The sequence below is a fragment of the Lissotriton vulgaris genome, chromosome 11 (genome assembly GCF_964263255.1).
Source record: "Lissotriton vulgaris chromosome 11, aLisVul1.2, whole genome shotgun sequence".
Taxonomy (NCBI): Eukaryota; Metazoa; Chordata; class Amphibia; order Caudata; family Salamandridae; genus Lissotriton; species Lissotriton vulgaris.
This window is the reverse complement of record NC_141699.1, coordinates 691,522,390-691,545,958: the sequence shown is the minus strand read 5'-3', so window position 1 is coordinate 691,545,958 and position 23,569 is coordinate 691,522,390. Positions and strand designations below refer to the sequence as shown.

The following is a 23,569-nucleotide window of genomic DNA, read 5'->3' as shown; positions in this document are numbered from 1 at the left end:
TCCTCGACAGCTCTAAATATGTTTTATTGCCTTTAGAAACCTAGGTGAGGTGCAGGCTAGCGACAATCTGTTCATACCTCTGTTTTTGCAAATGTATACATCAACTCCCGGTTATTTCTTTTCAAGCAACTTTATTGATAGTTTTTCTGAGTTTACATTTCAGCAAAATATTTTACTCAATTATTTCAAACATTTCGAAGGCAGCAGATGTTCGTTTTCGTCCTTGCTCTATATTGTTATGGGTAGCTGGCCTTTTACAGATGTTTCCCCTCCCTTTTGGACGACACCGTCTTGTCTGCATTTGAGGGCATCATTTCTTTTTTGCTGCCGCGGGCACCTATGTAGGCGCTGCTGAGGACTCGGATATATAATCTCTGCAACGTTGCCCCTTGAAGGGGACAGCCGCAAAAAGGAGGTCGGTGGGTAACATTGTAAATGTATTGGGAGGCTTTGTTATCACAAACCTGCAGACACCAAAGGAAAAACACAAAATAGTTGATGAATTTCAATCAGTATGAACATTAATCTAGATTTATTCATCGTTGTTTACTCACATGACTTTTAATTCCTCCTAATTGTAAGCTCAATGTTACTAGTTAACAAAGGCTGACGATAACCACAGAGGAGTTTCCTGATGCTTTATTAATGCCCAAGTTTGACCCAATTCTTAGAAACGCATACCACCCATATGCGTTTGACAGCCACATTCTTTTATGTACGGAATATAACACCGATGGGAAAGCTGAAGTCGCAAAGGGTCTGATTACAAGTTAGGAAGAACGAAATAATTGAATGCATAAACAACTTTAACTTTGCGTTGCCTGATTATTATTGGTTACGTTTTTCCACACCAGATTTAGTGGATGTGGAAGAACCTGAACCCATTTTTCCGGCCTAGAAAATCGCATGACTTTGGCTACAGTAGCAGCCACGTCATATGCCACTTTTTCCCTCACTGTGGAAAGCATACAAAATATGTCCCTCACCCTCCCTTTTCCTCCATCTCCTTTCCTCAACCCCCGACTCCACATTCCGGCACTCACATATGTTTATCAACTGCTGCTAGAAGGTGGCAAACGTATGCGGTAATAGTGCATGACTATGGAATTTTGTGTGGTTTTATAGCCGGAAAAAGCTGGCCACCACGGTAAATCCCAATTCCATGGAGTTTTACTCATAATTGCACAGTAGTGGGATGATTTTACAGCACAACTAGTTATCCGACAGTAAAATCACCCAGTACTGTACAACTCGAAACTAAAAGCTGACTAGGATATTGGTTCTTTAGAAATAATTGGAAAAGAATATCACAGAAGCTTGTGCCTGATGGGAGTATGAATATGAGGATAAACAATCTGCAAAAATGCATACATGACTATGGTCTGACAGGTATAAAAAAGCGTATACCACTTCAGTGCTACCTTTAAAATATATTTTAAAGTCTAACAAAAGGATAATCATACATTATTTTTAGAAATTCAATTCAGTTATATTTGTTCAAATAGTTAAAAGGAATACAAAGAATAAAAGAATAAATACTGCATACCATAACAGTGGGCACTCAACAGTTGTGGGAGTCGAATTTCAGTTTTTTATTACACACATTATACACTGAGCTTATGCAAATTTAGATTGTGTTTACCCTGTCCTCCATTTTGCACCTAGATAGCGTTTACGCTGTCCTCCATTTTGCACGTAAATCACATGATGACTATTGCAGTCTTTCTCTTCTAAAAAAAAGCACTGCTGCTGGGATCCACAGTAATATACAGAGTGTTCTCAGAGACTTTCTCTCACTGTACTTAACGATGGGCATTTCAGCTATCCCAGGCTATTGCTATACAGTGTATCAATTGAATGTCTCAAGTAAACTGTGAGAATGACTAAAATCCAATATATTACTGCCATGATAAAATCTTCGAATGTGTTTTGTTGTAGAGTGTTTCGTCTTGCTCGTTCCCGGTTGGTAAATATCCTGAGAACCATCTATCTGTGTAGAATGTATGAATGTCTTTCCCTAAAGTCTTATAAAGGACATGTGAATTTCTGTATAGGAGGAGACTCTTTTCGCTCACCTTTAGAAGGCAAACCTGAAGGCAATCCTATGCAGGATTTCACTTAGAACTGTACTGAACTCTTTGTTCTCATGATTTGTATGCTTTGCTGCTAAATTTACTTAAGCATGTTCTATGTAATCGGCCTATTAATTTTCTATATAACGCTTTGAACCAGCAACCCTTTTATGTCATTCTTATAAGAATGTTTCCGCATCCACTATTGAACTAAATGAAATAGAAATAGTAACGACTACAGTTGAGAAGCACCAAAGTCTGTATCAGAATTACTCCGCTCCCCGTCCTAGCCATTGGCATGCCCCATGAGTTTTATTATAAGATAAGTTTTGCACGCCAAAAGATCTGGTAGCAGAAGTGATGGTTCCAATTGGAGCCGAATCAAATTGACAAACTAATTAGCTATAGAACCGAGTACTGAACCTTTATGGTCCAGATGGTTTGCTGCAAAATCTAAATTGTCACAGTCCCAACCTGTTCCTTGTTCCGGAGAGCTGAGGTGACCAGAGAAGAACAACAACGCAAGTATCAATAGGGATTTTATGTGAAATGCAAAAAGGAAGAAGTTGCAGAGCAGTGCATGCTGGGTGTTGTACGCTTATAGAGGCAGAATGCATTGGAAGAATTTCAAGAGCAATTATAATGTGGCTTTGATTGTTCAATTTGTGGGAGCGATAGTTATTGGGCCCGATTCACAGAATGAACTTAAGACTCAATCCTAAACTTACTACTGTTTTGGTATTCACAGATTGCACTTACTACTTTTGGTATTCACAGAATGAACTTTCTACTTTTGGCATTCACAGAATGCACTTACTACTTTTGGCATTCACAGAATGCACTTACTACTTTTGGTATTCACACAATGAACTTACTCATTTCAGTATTCACAGAAGTTAGGACTCCTAACTTTAGGACTCCTAAATGCCTTCTGTGAATACCGAAAGTCTTAAAATTAGGATTTTTCTCAATTTAGTAGTAGTAAAGTTAGGACTCCTAACTTTAGGACTCCTAAATGCCTTCTGTGAATACCAAAAGTCCTAACATTACGATTTTTCTCAATTTAGTAGTAGTAAAGTTAGGACTACTAACTTTAGGACGCCTAAACGCCTTCTGTGAATACCGAAAGTCTTAAAATTAGGATTTTTCTCAATTTAGTAGCAGTAAAGTTAGGAGTCCAAATGAAGTCTCCCACCAAAATAACCTTATGTTCACCCCCCTAATCCATTGCATCCTTAATGAAGGCCAAAATATGAGATCATTTATTGTAATGTGAATCTAAAGGAGTATATGCATTTACAATAAAAATAGGGTCCTTCAGGCTCTAACCCAAGATTAGGGATATTGTCAAGAACAACTGTTTCTCAGATTTCACAGGAGCAGAAGCATAGTTCCCAACTCCGAACTGCAACTACACTCAAGAAGAAGCTCTATCAGACCTGTCTATGTCTCCAACTTTGACACTGTCATTTCAACAGTGGAAGCTGACGGAAGCGGCTCCTTCAGGACACGTAGCGGCTGCACATGTAGCAGCCCCTGGATATTGACATGGGCCCATACTGCATTCCCGCGGACACTGTTTCCAGAGGCCTTCCTGGACAACATGGACTGACGTGTAACCAACATTCTGCTGCACATTTTGCAAATTGGCGCGTCCTCATTTCTTGTCAGCTTTCCCTCCCCTCCATGGGTGCCTGGCCGGGACCCATGTGAGTACCGTTTTCTCACCTTCCACTTCCCTATGGTACACACCAGTCATGCTGACATATCTTCCCTCATTTCAGATGTCCCTATACTGATAGGCCCTGAGTAGACCCCTTATTCATACAGGGGTTGAAACGCTGTAGACACAAATTGAGCGAACCATCCATCAGCACCTATTATCATATAAGGATGCTGTTGGTACTATGTACTACTTGTGATGGCCGACTTGTAAAATATGTTGGAAACCAAACACATACATCACAAAAACTCACTACTTTCTAGGTTCCATGTTCACTAGGGACACATTGCATTTTTTTTGTATAATTGCATGTATTTTTACATAAACAACTATTGTACGTACTATAACATCAGTTGTGTATGGTGTTTCTCCTTCAAATATCGATTCAACCTGTACATATACTGCGATTGCGCATTTTAGTATTATCATAAGTTACATCGTTCCACAGGAATCACTGTTTCTGTTAATACAATGCTAAATTTACTTACCGCATGTCCTATGTGATCTGCCTATTAATTCTTTAAATAAACCTTTGAAACAACAACCCTTGTCTGCCATCCGTACAAGAATGTTTTAGCATCTGCTATTGAACTAAATCAAATAGAGTGATGGAACCAGTCAGGGAGCGCCAGTCTGTATCGGGACTACTCCGCTCCCAATCCTAACCATTGGCGTACCCCGTGAGTTGTATTACAGGATACGTTTGTGCGCCAACACATTTTTACATGCAGAGATAAATTAAAATGTGTAGTTTGTGTTCACCATTGCCACAGGCCTGCATACTCTAGATCCATTGCTAAATGCCAGCCAGTAGTTTCTGAATTCAGAAATGGAAAGCAATAACAATCTAAAATGAATAAATAAAGCAAAAATATTGAATGGAAGTGAGAGTGGAAGGAAAGGTGGGTGACTGGGTATAAGAATGAGTGCATGGATGAAAAAGTGGGTCAATGATTGAGTAGGTAGATAGATGAGTAAGAGAAAGGAAGAGTGAATGGGTAGACGGATAAACAGGAGAAAAGATGGCTGATTAAAAGGATGGATAAGTGAGTGAGTGAGTGAGTAAATGGCTAGGTCGATGGGCAGGTGAAAGGATGGCAGAGTGGATGGATGGATGAATGGATAGCTGAGTGGATGGATAGCTAGATGGACAGGTGAACGGGTGGCAGAGTACAAGGCTTGATGGATGAGAGAGTGAAAGGATGAGTGAATGGATGGCGGAGTGGGTGGGTGCATGGTGGATGGATAGCAGAGGGGATGGTGGATGAATAAATGAATGGCAGAGTGGATGGTTGGATAGATGGCAGATTGGATGCATGGATACTAAACTGAATGAATGGATGGAATAGGGAATCTCTGGATGTTGGATGAAAGAAAGAATGGATTGGAGAATGTAAAGGTGAAATAGTGGATGGAATGGAGAAAGGCTAAATTGATAGATGCTTAGATGAAAGAGACTCTTATAGGGAGGGTTGGGCTCACTTGCTTCACTTGTTGGGTGCTATATGAGCTTTAATTCTAAGAGGGGGTACTTAAATTTTTTGGCTAGTCCCTTGTGCTCATGTATCCAGGACATATCTCTTTGGCCTAAAGCCTTTAATCATATTGTTTGCAACCTTATTGTCTCTTAAGATAGGTAAATTCACCTCATAAGAACATAGGGGCATATTATCAAGACTCAGCGATAGATTTATCGCCGCTTCATCGGCAGGAAACTGCTGCTAAAGTGGCAAAATGGGGCTTGATAATATGCCCTTGTGAATTCCCATAGAAGCCCAGGTAAGATGAATAAGCTGGGTTTCTATTGGAATTCTATAGAGCATATTATCAAGCCCCCTATCGCCACTTTAGCAGCAGTTTCCTGCGGCTAAAGCAGCGATAATTTATCGCCCAGTCTTGATAATATGCGCCATAGTTGCATAGCCTCATTCCGGCTCCTGTTTAGGTTGAAGCTTACCAGACAGCACAGATGCTTGGTTTGCTGAAGACATCTTGAGGGCATCAGAAATCTTCCCTGGGAATGCATTTTGCCCATTGCTTATCATTTGCTTTATAACTCAAATTTTCTTCCTTCCTATTTGCTAGCTTTAATTGTTTTAAGCTATCAAGCTTGAGTTAGTCCATCCCATTGCGCATACCATGTTTACTGTATTCTTCCACAAGCCTGCTCTCTGTAAACAGACCTTTACATTTTGTTCTTATCTTGTCACATTTGCAGTGCACTCAGAAACAGAGGTAAAATTGTAGGCAGTCTTTTGAGGGAGCTTGATGTTTACTTTTCTTTCCCTGATTTCAAATTAAGAGGGTGCATGTGATAATCCTGCTGCGTATCTATGTGAGAAAGAAAGGCAGTAGAATGTTTTTTCTAGGACACAATAAAATTTAAAGGTCTGCAAATAAACTGTGCAAATATTTCAGAATATAACAGAATTAGGAAAGCACAAATGAAGCACTTTTATTTGTATTTCTGGAGGAAACAAATATTTTATTACAATCAAAACAAAGGTGGTGATGCCATCTCCACATATTATCATTTGCATGCTGTATAATTTTATCAGTAAAACTGTATGTCCGTGCAAATATGGTCATTCCAAATGAAAATATGTTTTTTCTGTAATGGCAGTGAGATATCAAACCATGCATGCTCCCCTTTATGCCATTCTATGACACACTATGCCACTCTACTCCCCTCTCTACTATGCCACTCTACTCTATGTCGCTCTGTGCCTCTCCACTCCATTCAATGACACTCCACGCTACTGTACATCACTCGACTCTACGATACTCTACTCTATGCCACTACTCCACATCACTCTATATCACTCGACTCTATGCCACTCCACTCTATGACACTCTTTTCCCATCTAAGCCACTCCACTCTACTCCACTTTGTTACACTCTATGCCACTCAATGCTACTTTACTCTATGACACTCTACCCTTCTGTATGACACTCCACTATATGACACTCTATTTCACTCTATGCAATTGCACTCTACACCGCTCCACTCTATAACACTTCACTCTCACTCTACTCCACCCAATCCACTCCATGGCACTCTACTCCATTCCACTCTGTGACACTGTACTCCATCCCACTCTATGACACTCTACTCCACTCAACTCTACTACACTCTACTCCATTCTACTCTAGGACACTCTACTCCAGTCTACACCAGTTTGTGCCTCTCCACGACACTCCACTCTATGACATTCTGTTCCACTCTGCAACACTCAACTCCACTCCATGCCACTCCATGCCACTCTACCCCACTCTACTACACTGTGCTACATTTTACTTCACTCCATGACACTTTACTCTATGCTATGCCACTTTATGGCCCTCCATGACACTCCACAGCACTCTACTCCACTGTATGTCACAACACTCTATACCCCTCCACTTCACTCTAAGCCCCTCCACTCTACGCCAGTCTACATCCCTCCCTACCACCACTACCCTATATTCTACTCATGAACAACCCACTCTAGTTTACAACACTCTACTCTAATCAGCAGCACTCCATTGTAATCCACAACACTCTACTCTATGACAGTCCGCTCTGTGATACTCCACTCTAAGACACTCCGCTCTACAACACATCAATGTATGACACTCTATGCACTGTATAACACTCCATGACACTCCATTCCACGCCACTCTATGCACTTCCACTCTAAGCCGCTCTACAACAGTCAACCTCACTCTAAGCCACTCCACATCACTCTATTACACCCAGCTCCACTCTATTATACTCTATTGGACTCTAAAATGCTTTACTCCACTATATGAAGCTTTACTCTGCTCTATATTTAGTTTGAATCTCTTTTATTGAATTTTAAACAAAGGTAAGGGGTTGACAAAACAGGACAAAAGCAGTGCCTGCCATTCAGATGTGGGTAGAGTATGTAAAACATTGGCCAACGTTATTATACTACAGAGTGTGCAGTATATGACATTTTTATACAGAACAGTTAACCAAGCATCCGGTTATACATGGAAAATAGGGTGCACATACATTTTATCACATAGGCTTCTCTGTTGACTGTTCATGTCGACCTAACTGTTGGGTCCAGGGCATATAATATTGGCAAAGATACAAGTGAGTTACAAAATCAAAAACCAATGGGGACAATACATTAAATAAATCAGCCAAACTAATCCACCCACCCCCCACCCCAATCAGTCACCCATAGTAGTCAGTAGTACCCGTGTTGCCAATAATTGACCCAGCAAATCCTTAGTTGAGGTACGGGTGAGCACTGATGTACTCATCAGAGCCACGTATGCTGCTGTGAGGGCGTCCGGTGGAACTGATTCAGTGTGTGGTTCGGTCTGAAAATCATGCAATATGGTGTCCTACTTGGTAGCTGTAGGGAATTTATGCAGACCTAAATTTTCCTCTCTGTGTAACGCTATGTTCTCCGCATGGGCCCATACCAGTAGTCAGTGCCTCCAGGCCACCAAGGGCAGGAGTTCCAACTTTTCTCCACTCTATGTTACACCCCCACACAATTCTCTACAAAAATCTACTCCACTATGTGCCACAATACTCTATGCCCCTCTACTCCTCTCTATGCCATTCATTTCTATGTCCCTCCACTCTTCCTCACTCCACTCTACACCACTTCACTCTGCTTTAATCCATGACACTTCACTCTAATCCACAACACTTCACTGCAATCCACAATACTCTACTCTACGACACTCCACTCTGTGACATACCTCTCTATGACCTTCTACTTTACCACTCTTCAATATAAGATCCTCCACTGTACGCCACTCTACTCTACTCTACACCCTACACCACTCCACTCCACTAGCCACTCTCCTCTACAGCGCACACATTTAGCCATGCTGAACAGCAGCCACACTGGTGAACAACATGGCTAAAACACATTGAGAAAGACAATAGCTCTTACATGGGTGCGACCTACTAATTTTGCCACTGCTTGCTTAAGTTGGAAGTGAAAACAATACACCAGGTCAAGGTACAGCAAACTAATGAATGGCTGTACAATCATGATGATAGAGATTAGAAATATTAGATTTGCTGCTAGATTAAATGTTAAACTGTGATCATATGAGATTACACACTCTACTTTCTGGCAAGAATAATAAAACAGACAAATAGAGCATAAAGAGTTACCAGCCAGTATAGATGTTAAAGTGAGACAAAAATTCTAAGATCCATGTTGGCCAGCACAAATTTAAGTGCTGAACTCACACCTGGGTCAAATAAGCTTTAATATATTTTTTGGGGGGCAAATGTTGTGGAAGACACCCTAAAAATAATTGCTGAAAATTGTATAGCACATGTTAAGTTTGAGGAGATAGCATTACCCAGGTGATTATAATGAATATAGTGGTAAATGTTCTTACCACCAATAAACCCATTCCCTTTTGCTCCTCTACCACCCATAACTATGATTCTAGTTTTCAATATGTTCATGCTTAATTTTTTTTTGTTTTAGGTGTAGATTGACTATAATGGTTTTGTCTGCATACGCAAAGCTATAGTTCAATTTAAAACCAAGTCTTGGTGGAGAGCTTCTAGCTTGATCCAAATTGTTTGGCATTTATGTGGCTCTATTTTTCAATATGTTTATAAGGAGTTTTTTAATTGCCAACATGGAGTTCATTAGAAACAAAGAAAGTTGCAAAAATCTGTTAAACTCAATATTAAATAATAAACCAATATTGTTCGTGCCTCCCTCCATATGACAACTGTTTAATTCTAAGCTCAACAACTAGGAAATCCTGACAAATGCCCAAAAATAAACATGGGTGGCTTTAATAAATTTGAGATATCTTTTGTCTCCAATTCAAGCTGTGAATGCTGCAATAATTATCAATGGCCTTTAGAAAATCACTGAAAACTCATCTATTTTTGACAGCCTAATTTTCTTGTGCACCTCCTGACTCAGTCTTTAGGCATCTATGGTGAACCAAGCGCGGAGATACCCCTTCGGGGGTCGAGTCCAGCGCTATACAAGCATATAAATAAAATAAAAATAAATGTTAAGAGAGTCAGCAATGGAGATGATATCTGTCAGGTAAAGGGAAGAGACCCTTAAGGGTTTAGAATGTAAACACCAACACAAACTAGTTGCTTTCCTAAAACTCACATGAATGAGAGTTAATTCATCCAGCCTGAGCAACATCAATATAAAGTGCTCCTTAAATTAAACAAAAAATGAATGTCTACAAAAGTGCATTGTCTACACAGTAGCAACATCAGGGAGCATACAACTTTTCTGGAGATTATCTGCTTAAGTTACAAGGAACCATGGTATTGATTCTGAAAAAGACAAACACACCTTCTAAATTTTAGGTAAACTAGTTCTTTAATTTCTCAAATGATACCCCTGTACCATTGAAAGAGGCAATTCTGAATCCATGTTTCTTTAGCATCTTCCGCCAATCATCTAATCCAGTGGCATTTTCTACAATCAAAAGTCCTTGTCCTTATGATGTAACTGTTTAAATATTGAAGGAGTGCCGAGATTTGGTTTCACTATGTGATTTTTAGCAAGCTAGACTGAAAATGAATGAGACCAGATGCTGCGCCACTATATAAAAAGCACTGACAAAACCAATATGGCTGACTTGCAACATGAATCCTAGCTAAAAAATAAGAAAAGTTTGCAGCATGGAAAAATAAAACAAAACATGTTTACTTTCAATATCCAATGTTTTTATGAGACAAATAATTTAGAGCCTTATGTTGAGTTTGGAGGTTGACCTGCCATCTATCAGGTTAGCGGAAGACATTACATCCATTACCCTGACAACCCGCTTTCTTTCAGGGGTCGCACATGAAACAGTTTTGTTTTTTTAAACACAAACTCCAAAAACAGGAGTTTGTTTTTGAAATATAAAAAACTAATCACCTCCCACACCTTCAAAGAGTTTCCCCACGTTTTTCCTGGTGGTGACATACACGAAAAGACCATCGGACCGTCTGCTCTGAATAGAGTAGGTGGTCTAACAGCCGTACTCCTTTGGACTGTTAGAGTAAGGTGTCTGATGGCGGAGCCAGTGAGGGCACCACCTTCTGAAGGATGACAGTCTGCCCAACTCTAAATGAAGAGTGTGGACCATGGGATTGGAAGACACGTTATTCCGCCATGTTTGTGATAGAATCCTCTGTTTGTCAAACTCTAAATTGGCCCCTTTGGGGGGAGCCAATGGCCAAACTATGTATATTTTAAAGAAATGGTAACAATGGGTATTTAAGGCAAGTGTGCTACGAAGTCAAACCTAAAAAATGGAAACAGTGAGTTGTATTTCCTCATGCTTAAATAATCTTTCTCACAATCGAGAGAGTCAACCTCGAGTTATCTACGGTGGGCCCACTGAATATAGAGGACGACCTTTTTCTTAAAGTAACTCTCACTTAATGAATATTATTCAGTGGCATGCCCCATGATTGAGTTCTTCCTGACCCTCTAAGGTTTGGGGCATTCATCGACATCTTTCCTTACAAGGCAGTACTTTTTAAGGAAAAGAGTGTGGGACCATATGAGGTAATCTTTAAAAATCGCCAAGGCAGTGCACAAGCCAGTATATATTTTATGGGTCCGTCTGCCAAGGGTAATAACCTGAGAAAACAGGCTAGTTGGAGTTACTATCACTCTTTGGCCATTATTTGGTGGATGCCTGTTGCCCCACAGGGCTCTCCAGAGGAAAGTGAACCTGGACATGCAGGCTCCGGAGGTGGTGAATAGAGTTTGAGCCGAGTGGTGACCCATGATGACTGTCTGACTATCGGGCACACTTCCCTCCGAAGATCCGTAAGGGGCACGAGGTATCAACTAAATAAATAGACCTGCTTCCAAAAAAGGTTATCATGTGTGTGACTTTTGGGCACGCTTCCCTCTGGAGAGCCCTATGGGGCGCCAGGTGTACATTCAATAAGTGGACCCACTTCCAAAGGAAGGTTATTTCAGTAGTGTACTGTGTGTGTGTGTAGCCTGGTATGAATGAATAAATAAATAGCCAGCCACCATTTCCCTAGAGGGTATATATATATATAGGATTTACTAATCCCAATGAAAGCCACTGGATTGGGGTACATGGCAGACATTAGTTGATCAAACTTAAGGGCCAAGTAGTGATAGTGCCTCCAACTAGCTCGTTTGAACCTCAGGGCAGCAAACGGAGGGGCGGAAGCACAATTATGGTTAGCAAAGGTCCAGTTCCGAACCGGGCTTATGGGATAATAACCCTCTGAAAATCCTCCTCCTGAATACCCTCTCCATAAAAAAAAAATGAAGCCCAATTGCACGACTTATTACTTGAGTCCGACCCTGATGTTATGTTTGTAACTGAAAGCTGGTTGAATGACGGCTCAAACCCTACGATAGCAGGTGCCATTCTACCTAGCCATCAGATCATAAGGAAGAATCGGCCTGCAGGAAGAGGGGGTGGAGTTGGTATAATTTTTAAAACTTCACTGTCTTGCTCTATTCTTCCTGCACTTGATACTGTGGATGCTGAAAGCATATGTTTTGTGCTTACTGTCTCGGATCATCAATCTATTGTGGGCATCCTGGTTTATAAGGCGCCAGGGCATTGTGGCAAGTTTATTGAGTCCCTCACTCAAGCTATCTCCCCTATTTCCGTTAAATATAGGCACTACCTTTTGTTAGGAGATTTTAATATCCATATGGATGATCCCTCTTACTTCGAGGCTATTCGGCTGTTGGAATCTTAGCAATTTTTGGACTGTCCCCTCATATTCATTTTCCCACCTATTAGAAGGGTCATAAGTTAGACCAATTATTCTCCAGCGTTAGTATGGAAACTGATGCTCCTCAACCATTGTTATGGTCGGATCACTTTCTCTTGAGTTTTAAAATCCCTAGATATTTACCCCATATTCAACCTAGGGATAAGCTCCGCTCTTGCATCTTCAGACCCTTTAATCGGATTACGCCTAATAGCCTGGAGAAAGCTCTGGGTAAGCACCCGATCCCCTCTTGTGGAAACCAAGAAAACAATGCCCCTTGCCTAGAGAAGTGGCTTGAAGAACAGGACGCGGTGTTGCGCCCCCCCAACTCGTAAAGTCACAAATGGTCGCACCTCTGCGCCATGGTTTACAGAGACCGTCAGGAAAAGCAGGAGTGCCTGCAAACGATTAGAGATAGTGTGGCGAACGAAGTTTGATTCTAAGGACGAAGCCATCTATAAGCAAGCCTTAAAAGCTTATTTTAACAATGTGCACATTGAAAAAAAAAAATTCTTTACCTTAAAAATAAAAGAGACTGCTAATAAAAGCAAAGACATTTTAAAAATAGTTAAGGATTTCTCATCCCCCAGTGCTGTGAGCAAGGCATTTACTCCCACTTTCAGTTGGATTAATCAGATGGCCGGTTTCTTTCATGATAAAATCCCACTGATTCATCAGTCATTTGCCCTTATGGGCACAGCTGAAACTGAAGAGACGCAGAGTGCCCTGCCCGCAGGGGTCAGTTACTTACTCAACCAATTTCCCCCTATTTCCTTACAAAAATCCTTGGACATCATGATGACTCTGAAGTCGGGTTCTCCTTCTGACCCCTAGCAAAAATTCTGAAGAATATTGCGGAACCTTTAAATTCTCCAGTCAATTCAGTTCTTAACTCTTTGCTTGGACAGGAAACGGTACCTAGCTGCTGGAAAAGGGCAAAAATCATCGCCCTTCTGAAGAAGCCTACAGCGGACCATGCGGTCGCATCCAATTATAGGCCCATTTCCCTGCTGCCCTTCTTTTCAAAGGTCCTGCACAAGTACGTTAACTCTGTGCTAACAGATTATATAGAAGGAAACCATGTGCTTCATGACAGCCAGTCTGGATTTAGAACCACTCTAAGCACGGAAACAGCCCTTTTGGAGGTTTCAGAAACCATTAAAACTCAGATGGACAAAGGGGGCCGTGCTGGGCTGATACTGCTGGATTTATTCGCAGCCTTTGACACCATGCCCCATGACCGGCTCTTGCGAGGTTAGCAGAGTGTGGTGTGGGGGTATGGTGTGCAATTGGTTTGCTTCCTTCCTTACTGAGCGTCAGCAGGAAATTTGGTCCCCGGCCTGTACAGCTGCCATTCCTCCAATGCAAGTGGGGTCCCGCAGGGCTCTATTTTGAGCCCCACACTTTTTAAAATGTATATGGCCCTACTTGCACGTCTGGCAGAATTGCATGGAGCAAAGACTATTTCCTACGCCGACGACACTCAACTCCTGTTCACTTGTGACAAAGGTGAAAGTTTTCATGGAATGGAGATAAATAAATATTTAACAGAGGTCTTTTCTTGGATACGACTTAACCAACTCAAGTGTAATCCAGAAAAATCCTAAATCATCTTTTTTGGCCACCCCCCTTGTGCTGACAGGAATTTATGGTGGCCCTGCGACATGTCCCCTTCTTCGGCCACAGTCAGCACGGTTAAAAACTTGGGAGTCAAGTTGGAGACAAGTCTTGCGATGAAGTCCCCAATTCAAGCTGTTGCTGGTACTTGCTTCGGCTTCACAAGAATGGTAAAAAACTTTCTTCCCCTTCTCCCGGTGGAATCCTGTAAGATCGTAGTACAAGCCTTTATTACATCTAGGTTCGACTACATAAATATCTTGTATCTGGCACTGCCAGAGTATTTGCTCAATTGGCTGCAGGTTGTTCAGAACGCTGCAGCCAGAGCTATTCTTATGGTAAACCCCAGAACGTGCATGTCGCCTCACCTGAAGGCGTTGCACTGGCTCCCTGTGAGAAAGAGGGTCCAGTATAAGGTCCTAGTGCTTGCTTTTTGTGCCCTTCATGATACGGGTGCTGTTTACCTGAGAAATAGAATCCAACGTTATCAGGCTCAATGGTGCCTACGATCCTCTAGACAATCCCTCCTGGTGATTCCCAAGATCACGAGATCTCAGATAGGAGGACGGTCATTTCAGGTCCAAGCTGCTCATCTGTGGAACAAATTGCCCCTTTACCTTAGACTGACACAAGACTTGTTGTCTTTTAGGAAACAAATGAAAAAGTGACTGTTCCAACAATAACACTATGGTGCCAGGGTGGGGCCCTTTCTGTTTCAGGTTTGAGATTAGCGCCTGGACACTCTCTGTGAGTATCCCCGCTCTTAATAAATACCCAATTTCATTTCATTTCATAAAAACCTCCCTCACCTAACCATTAAGACTACTGATGTTTTAGAGTATAGCCTTTTTATAAAGAAAAGTTGGACCGCCGGGTGGAGTTGGGAAGTGAATAACAATTATCAACTAAACCACCCAGTATTGAGCGAGAAAAGGATAGTATGTATTTTCTTAAAGTCTTTGGTTTTCCCTTAAGAGACTGCACTGCTTGCAAACAAATCACCAGGTTGATCCAGAAATGCACTGTGGGTGCTGCATAGAGGATGAAACAAATAATATATATTTTCTAGTTAATTTGTCTATTTATGGAAGACTAGTGCGCTTATGCAGAAATGATCCCACGACACAACAATTTTTTGCATGGCGCGGACGGATATAATTCTAAATTATATTAAACTTGTTAGCTTTCTTTCTGGTTCTATCAGATACGTTCTAATTGATATGAGCTTGGAAATCGGATACAGTCCAGCCTGTAGTACAATGATCAGAAAGCCAACATTTTTTAGAGAAGATCTAGAGAACTATTTGGAAAGCTGGTCTGAAAGTTGTTTGCAAACTATGAAAGGTGAGAACTGAATTAAAAAATAGACATGCACCAGTCCGAAAAGAAAAGAAAAAACTGATACCACCCATTTATTAAATTGCTTATCTGTTTGAGCATGTAGTAACTTGAAAGCAAAGGTTCCTGCCCATTTTGCACTTGAAGTCGATTTAAAATTCATGAAAAAATAATCCAGTACTGTAAAATGAAGGATAATTCATATGGACTAATTGTTTATGGAAACAGTTAATTGAAAGGAAAATGTGAGGCTACCTGTTCAAGAATGGGTTAGGTTCTTCAAATAGGCGGTATACACCCAAGCACAAAATTCCAAATGAGACCAAGGCTTTAGAAAAAACTTCTCCAAAAGACAGATTCTGGTAAAAAAAAAAAAAAAGAACAGTTAAAACAGTCATTAATCAACCGATTTTTTTTTAAGGCATTGCATTCCTTTCACATATCACTTCCTGATGATAATTAATTAAGGAAATGGGGTACAAAAGGTAGGAAAAGGGAGGTCAGCAGCTTCTTTGTAAGAACAAAAGAACAGTACATTTCACATAATGTAATTTTATTTCTTAATGATGAATCCATTGCACTGATTTCTGACATAGATTTCATAGATTTGAAGAACTATGTGGAAGCACATGTTTTTTAGGTCTTTCTTGAACTTAAAGTGGTCTGTTTTGGGAAATCAGATTGAACAGTTTTACATTCTGATACAGGCATGCAGCTTGGATCTCTTACCTATCTGTATGATAACTTACATTTACAACATGGATAAATGAAAAAGTGTATGTTTAGTTTTTCTCATGATAGGTTTGTATCAGCGGAATATATGCTTGTAGGTAAACCTGCTTTAATATATTACTAAGATACAATTTATTTGAAATTCAGAGCTATTTAGCTTTGAAATATATTGAATTATATATGTGTCTATCTATTATATTGAATTATATCTATCTATCTATCTATCTATCTATCTATCTATCTATCTATCTATCTATCTATCTATCTATCTATCTGTCTATCTATCTATCTATCTATCTATCTATCTATCTGTCTATCTATCTGTCTGTCTGTCTGTCTGTCTGTCTGTCTGTCTGTCTGTCTGCCTGCCTGCCTGCCTGCCTGCCTGCCTGCCTGCCTGTCTGTCTGTCTGTCTGTCTGTCTGTCTGTCTGTCTGTCTGTCTATCTATCTATATATCTATCTATCTATCTATCTATCTATCTATCTATCTATCTATCTATCTATCTATCTATCTATCTATCTATCTATCTATCTATCTATCTATCTATCTATCTATTTATCTATCTCCAACACTGCCAATCCTTTCACAAATTCCAAGCAAGGATTGAAGACACAGGATACCGCTCAGATTGGTTTATTCACCCAGCCATTTGGCGATTACATGTTTCCACCATCACTCGCGGCTTTGATCACATGACATGCATGCCATTTTACTTGCAATACATCAATATATACTCATTGCATCGTCATGAATATTGAAACAATACTTATCATTTGGTACAAACATAAACACCATCCTCAGATCACGTCACTTGATATTTGCAGTACATCTTTTTGTAAATTCATTTGCACAATGAGGCAATAAAACAATCATGCTGCCCAAGTGGGCTTATTCAATGCAAAACATCTAGCACATAATCAGGCTTACTATTGTGCATATTACAGCCCAAATGAGCTTACTGAACTCTATGTATAGCTTGTGGATCCATTCTATCACAATCATTTGATGGTGTCAAAGCATGTTATGGCCAATAAATTGCATGTCATTGACAATCTATTAATACATCAAAATATACATAAAAATGTATTTTTAAAATGTAAACCCAAGTGGGCATTTATGGAGTAATACTGCAATATACTGCATGTCATATCAGTTTATGCCAAAATAATTTTTTGTCACCATAGTATGCCAAATCATAAAGATTGATACCAAAGAATACTCTAACCGAAAAGAACGGGACGTCTTGTTCTATCAACTCAAATCCTAACAGGACACCATTAAAAGAGGCTTTCCTAAGAACCAAACTGTTTCCAAAAAATCATTACATTTTCAAGTCATTTAGATACATAGAGTGCTCTATACTGGAGCTGCTTTCCACCTAAACTTGAGAATTACCCAGAGTTCTCAGCTTCTTGTTTTGCATACTTTGTTTGTCACTGTGCCTGAAAGTGCATTGTTTTGACTTGTGCTGGGTGCTCCCTTGTGTCTGGATGGGATTATGCTTCTCTGAGGAGCTCTGGTGAGAGAGAAGCACATGTTGGGGTTGCTTTTGTTAATTTCAGGTAGGCATGGATGGTATTTTACCAATCCAAAGCTGTGGTGCTGTGCCTGGAGTAGTGGAGGACTTTGGCCATTTTGCAGTTAAAATACACAGGCAGTATCACTTTCATGGCGAAAAAGAGGGTACTTGAGCATATGCATTCCATAAATAACAGGGATATATATTACCCAGTGGCGAGATTTTTTCAGGAGTACCATCTCTCCAACAGGTCTCTCTTAAGTTTCTTCATCATCGAACAGGTACATAGAGGCCCTAGAGGAGGCAATAGAGCCCTGAAGCTTCGCAAACGCAAATCTAAATTGATTCTAGAGCTCAAATAAAATTATCCTGGGGCACTCAACCTAGACGAGGAACTTAGCACTCATTTACATGAATAATTGTGTAGTTTTATTCTGTTTATTTTCTTCTACCATCTCCATGATGTGTCATATCTTAACTACTTTTGTTTTTACTATAAGATTTTAACCTATATATTTATTTCTATTTCTCACAGGAGGAAAGGAAGGGACTCACACTTACAACACTTTGCAAACGCACCTCTTATCGCACTGCTGGTGGAACGATGAGGTCCTCTTGTTTCCTGAGGACTTCAGGACTTAAGTGGACATCATCCCCCGAGCAGCAGTGTGCCAGGAGGTGTGTTTTTCAGAGTGGTGTAAAAAGGGGCATGGCCTCGAACCACTATCAGCAATCCAGTCGTGTGGGGCTTACTAGAGATAACAGTAGCGTTAGCTGGCCACCAGGGACCCTCATTAGGCAAGGGGACTTCATACCCCCTTCCAAGAGCATGCAAGGAGGCACATTTGCAGAGTGGTGAAGAATGGGGGCGTTGCTTGTGTCCACTTCTCAGTAATCCCACTATCTGGGGCTTACTGGAGGTATCAGGTAGGCTAGTTGGCCATTTAGGACCCCCACAAGCAAAGGGAACTTCAATCCCCATCCAAGAGGGTGCCAGGAGGCGCGTTTGCAGTTTGGTGGGCAAAGGGGGCATGGCCTGCTATTAGAACTTAGCAACCCTGTTGTGTGGGATTTACTGGAGGTAATAGGAGGGGTAGTTGGCCACACAGATGTCTTTGGGGGCAGAGTACCCCTCCTGTTACCTCCAGTAAGTCCCATACGGTGGGATTGCTAAATGGTCTTCGGAGGCCATGCCCGCTTTCTCCACCACTCTGCAAACGTGCCTCCTGGCACACTACGGGTTGGTGGATGAAGTCCACTTTACTCCTGAGGGACTTTGGCGGCCAAGGAGCCCTCCTGGTACTGCCTATAAGTCCTACGCAGCGGAATTCATGAGCAAGGGTCAGAGGCCCAGCACCATTTCTCCACCACTCTAAAAAAACACCGCTACTACTTAACCCTTTCCGTGCTCCCGTTGGCCGACCTGAGCGCTCCCTCCCTGGTGCTGCAAACGGCCAACGGCCGTCGCAGCCCTTCCAACTCATTAGATCGCCTGCACCACGGCGGGATTGCCGCCACGGTTAAGGCGCTAAAGAAGCATTTGCAATGTAATACGTTTTGCATTTGTGAGAGTTAGAGTTTTTGACATTGTAAATGTAAAAGTTTTTTACTAATGGTTTTAGGAGAGGAGTGGCTCTACATTGTGTGTAGTGGAATTATGTGGTATGTTGTGCAGTGAAATTATGTGGATAGACAAGTATGTGTTATTTAGTGTATAGGAATTATGTAGAATGGGATTATGTGTTATGGAGAGTAGGTATATGATATGGTAGTCTGTGTTGTGGAGTGGTAACCTCAGGTTTAGTATTCCTCATTTCCATAGAAACTGAACTATGAACTCAATGAGACAAAAAACATAAGGAATCCCTGAGGAGCACTTCTGGACCTTGTCAGAGGTAGGAACAGGGCCAATGGAATGATGCAACTGTTTGGCTGCACCGACTTTCGCACAATTATACATTTTCCGCATTAGCCACATAATCCATCATCTGCTGCCTAATCTGCAGATTGAAAAAAAGCCTTGTTTCTAGCTCAAACCCGCAAATATTACAAAAACAAATGCAGCAACAAGTATTACAGCGTGGTGGAAGGACCTTTGCAAACCTAAAATGGTCACATGTTACTTATTGCCAAATGTTGGTGTTAAATTGGTACTAAAGGTGTGCAAGCCACTCTTGCTTCTTTCTGAACCTCTCTTGCCTCTTTCTGCATTTCTGTTGCTTCTTTCTGTACCAGTTTCTTTCTTTTTCTGCACTTTGCTTGCCTCTTTCTGTACATCTCTTCTACTTTCTGCACCTCTTTTGCCTCTTTTTGCACCTCACTTGCTTGTTTGTGCATCCCTCTTGCCACTTTCAGCAGTCTTCCCCCTTTCTGCATGGTTGTGCATCCCTCTTGCCACTTTCAGCACTCTTCCCCCTTTCTGCATGTGTTGCCTCTTTCTCCACCCCTCTTTCCTCTTTCTGCATCTCTGTTGCTTCTATCTATCTGCACTTATCTTGCTTCTTTTTGCACCTCTCTTGCTCCTTTCTGCAACCCTCTTCTCTCTTTCTGTAATCCTCTTGCCTGTTTCTGCACCTCTGTTTCTTCTTTCTGCACTTCTTTTGTTTCTCTCTGTACCTCTCTTGCTTCTTTCTGCTTCCTCTTGCCTCTTTCTCCACCTCTCTTCCCTCTTTCTGCATCTCTGTTTCTTCTTTCTGCACCCCTCTTGCCTCTTTCTGCACCTCTGTTTCTTCTTTCTGTACTTCTTTTGTTTCTTTCTGCTGCTCTCTTGCTTCTTTCTACACCCCTTGCCTCTTTCTCCACCCATCTGCCCTCTTTCTGCACCTCTGTTGCCTCTTTCTGCACCTCTGTTCTTTCTTTCTGCATTCTTTTGCTTCTGTCTGCACATCTCTTACTGCTTTCTACACCCCAAGTGCCTTTCTGCACCCCACTTCCCTCTTTTTGCACCCTTCTTGCCTCTTTTGTACCCCTCTTCCCCCTTTCTGTATAACTCTTGCATCTTTCTGCACCTCTGTTCCTTCTTTCTGCACTTTGGTTCCTTTTTTCTGCATTTCTTTTGTTTCTTTCTGCACATCTCTTGCTTCTTAATGTATCCCTCATGCCTCTTTCTACACACCTCTTACCTCCCTCTTGCCTCTTTCTGCCGCTCTGTTGCTTCTTTCTGCACTCCTCTTGCTTCTTTCTGCATCCCACTTCCCTCTTTCGGCATCCCTCTTGCCTCTTTTTGCCCCTCAGTTCCTTCCTTCTGCACTTTTTCTGTTTCTGTCTGCACCTCTCTTGCTTCTTTCTGCACCCCTCTTACCACATTCTCCACCCCTGTTCCCGCTTTTTCCATCTCTGTTGCTTCTTTCTGCATTTCTCATACTTTTTTCTCCACTCTTTATCCCTCTTTCTGCACCTCTGTTGTTTCCTTCTGTACTTCTCTTGCTTCTTTCTGCACCTCTAACCCTTCTTCCTTCAACCCTTTGTGCCTCATTTTACACCCCTCTTCCCTCTTTCTGTACCCCTATTGCCTCTTTCTGCACCTCTGTTCCTTCTTTCTGCACTCTTCTTGCTTCTTTCTACACCGCTCTTGCTTCTTTCTGCACCACTCTTGCTTCTTTCTGCACCCTCTTCCCTCTTTCTGTATCCCTCTTGCCTCCCTCTGCACCTATGTTCCTTCTTTCTGCACTTTTGTTTTTTTCTGCAACTTTCTTCCTTCTTTCTAAACCTATCTTGCTTCTTTCTATACCCCGTGCCTCTTTCATGCCCATCTTCCCTCTTTCTGCATCTCCGTTCCTTCTTTCTGCACTTCTTTTATTTCTTTCTGTAGCTCTCTTGCTTCTTTCTGCACGCTGTGCCTCTTTTTCCACCCATCTACCCTCTTTCTGCACCCCAGTTTGCTGTTTCTGTACCTCTGTTCTTTCTTTCTTCACTTCTTTTGTTTCTTTCTGCACTTCTATTGCTTCTTTGTGCACCACACGTGCCTTTCTGCACCACTCTTCTCTCTTTCTGTACCCCTTTTGCCTCTTTCTGTACCTTTTTGTTGCTTTTTTCTGCACTCCTCTTGCTTCTTTCGGCACTCCTCGTGCCTCTTTCATACCCCTCTTGCATCTCTTCTCCTTCTTTCTGCCCTTCTTTTGTTTCTTTCTGCACCTCTCTTGTTTCTTTATGTATCCCTCTTGCATCTTCCTTTACCCCACTTCTCCCTTTCTGCATCTCTGTTGCTTCTTTATGTACTTCTCTTGCTTCTTTCTCCACCCTTCATCCATCTTTCTGCACCTCTATCCCTTCTTTCTGTAACCCTTGTGCTTCTTTCTGCACCCCTCTTCCCTCGTTCTGCACTCCCTTACCTCTTTCTGTACCACTCTTGCTTCTTTCTGTACCCTGTGCCTCTTTCTATACCCCTCTTCCCTATTTCTGCACTCCTCTTGCCTCTTTCTGCACCTCTGTTGTTGCTTTCTGAACCTCTGTTGCTGCTTTCTGCACTTTGTTTATTTCTTTCTGCACCCCTCTTGCCTCTTTCTGTACCTGTGTTCCTTCTTTCTGTACTTTTTTTGTTTTTTTCTGCACCTCTCACTTCTTTCTGCATCCCTTTTGCCTTTTTCTGCACCCCTCTTGCCTCTTTCTGCACCTCTGTTCTTTCTTTCTGTACTTTTTTTGTTATTTTCTGTGGCTCTCTTGATTCTTTCTGCAGCCCCTTGCCTCTTTCTCCTTCCCTCTTCCCTCTTTCTGCACCCATGTTGCCTCTTTCTGCACCTCTGTTCCTTTTGTTTCTTTCTGCACATCTCTTTCTTCTTTCTGTACTTCTCTCGCCTCTATCTCTACTCAAATGGGAAGTGCAAGCTGTCAAGTTTAGAGGTCTGTGTGCTCCTGTGACTGAGGTATGTGTCTACTTGTATATTTATTCTCACATGTGTTATGCATCTGAGGAAGGTAGCTTAACCCCTCCCATGCTCATGACGGAGCCGCTCCGTCATGAGCATCGGCTGAGCTGTGCTCATGACGGAGCGGCTCCGTCATGGCCCTGCCGCCGCGCCTGCGCGGCGCTGATTTTGCGCCTGCGCGGCGCGTTCTATTGAGCGGGCGGGGCCATGACGGAACCGCTCCGTCACGAGCATAGCTCAACCGCGGCTCGTGACGGAGTGGCTCCGTCACGAGCATGCGAGCGCCGCTCGGCCCCCCCGCCCCCTAGCGCTGCGGCAGAATTACCGCCGCAGCGAAGGGGTTAAAAAGTGGGTAGCTTCTTCTATAGGTGGTTAAATGTTCTCAGTTGTGCTCTGTCATTCAGTTCCACAGGCAGACATGTCTTATGTTATAGAGCCCATCAAATATGCTATTGAATACCCATGTACCCTGTATTATGAGCAGAAAGAAATACATACAACTTTTTGTACACATACAAATCCAGTATTTGAAAAGTACAAACAATTGCCCAAGTGCATCAAGGCACTGGGGGCCGTCGGGAAGATTACGTGAGCTATTGCCCAGAGTCACATGGTGCAGGGCTGAGCTGCCGCCGGTCCCGGGGATTGAACAGTGGGCCTCCGTGCTCTGGAGTCAGACACCCTGGCTGCTGCGCCACACCTCTTCCACTACCATCAGTATGATTTTTATGAATATTTACGGGATTATACATTATGGTGAGCAGATGCTACTTTGGGATAAGTAGGTTAGTGGTATCTGTGGGTGCGGTAGTACCACAGTACTACCAAGGTATATAGTGCTGAAAACTCATTAGCTGATTGGCTAATGACTGTCTTTACAAAAGTTAAAGGCATCCATGTTGTTTTCAGCTCAAGTTTCCCTGTGTTCTGTGTTACACCTTGCAATGTAGGTAAGTATTAGGTTTGG

General features: G+C 41.9%; 1 protein-coding gene across 1 annotated transcript in view; it reads right to left on the bottom strand.

Annotated features, from left to right (window-relative positions):
- Positions 1-337: 337 nt before the first annotated feature.
- LOC147683337 (calcium-activated potassium channel subunit alpha-1-like) overlaps positions 338-23,569 on the bottom strand; it is a 799,658-nt gene continuing 776,426 nt past the window's right edge. Inside the window, exons 21-22 of the mRNA XM_086942523.1 lie at positions 15,740-15,843; positions 338-464 (exon numbers count right to left, since the gene is read on the bottom strand). Coding sequence (XP_086798649.1) covers positions 338-464; positions 15,740-15,843 — 231 coding nt within the window. The remainder of the gene's footprint in view (positions 465-15,739; positions 15,844-23,569) is intronic.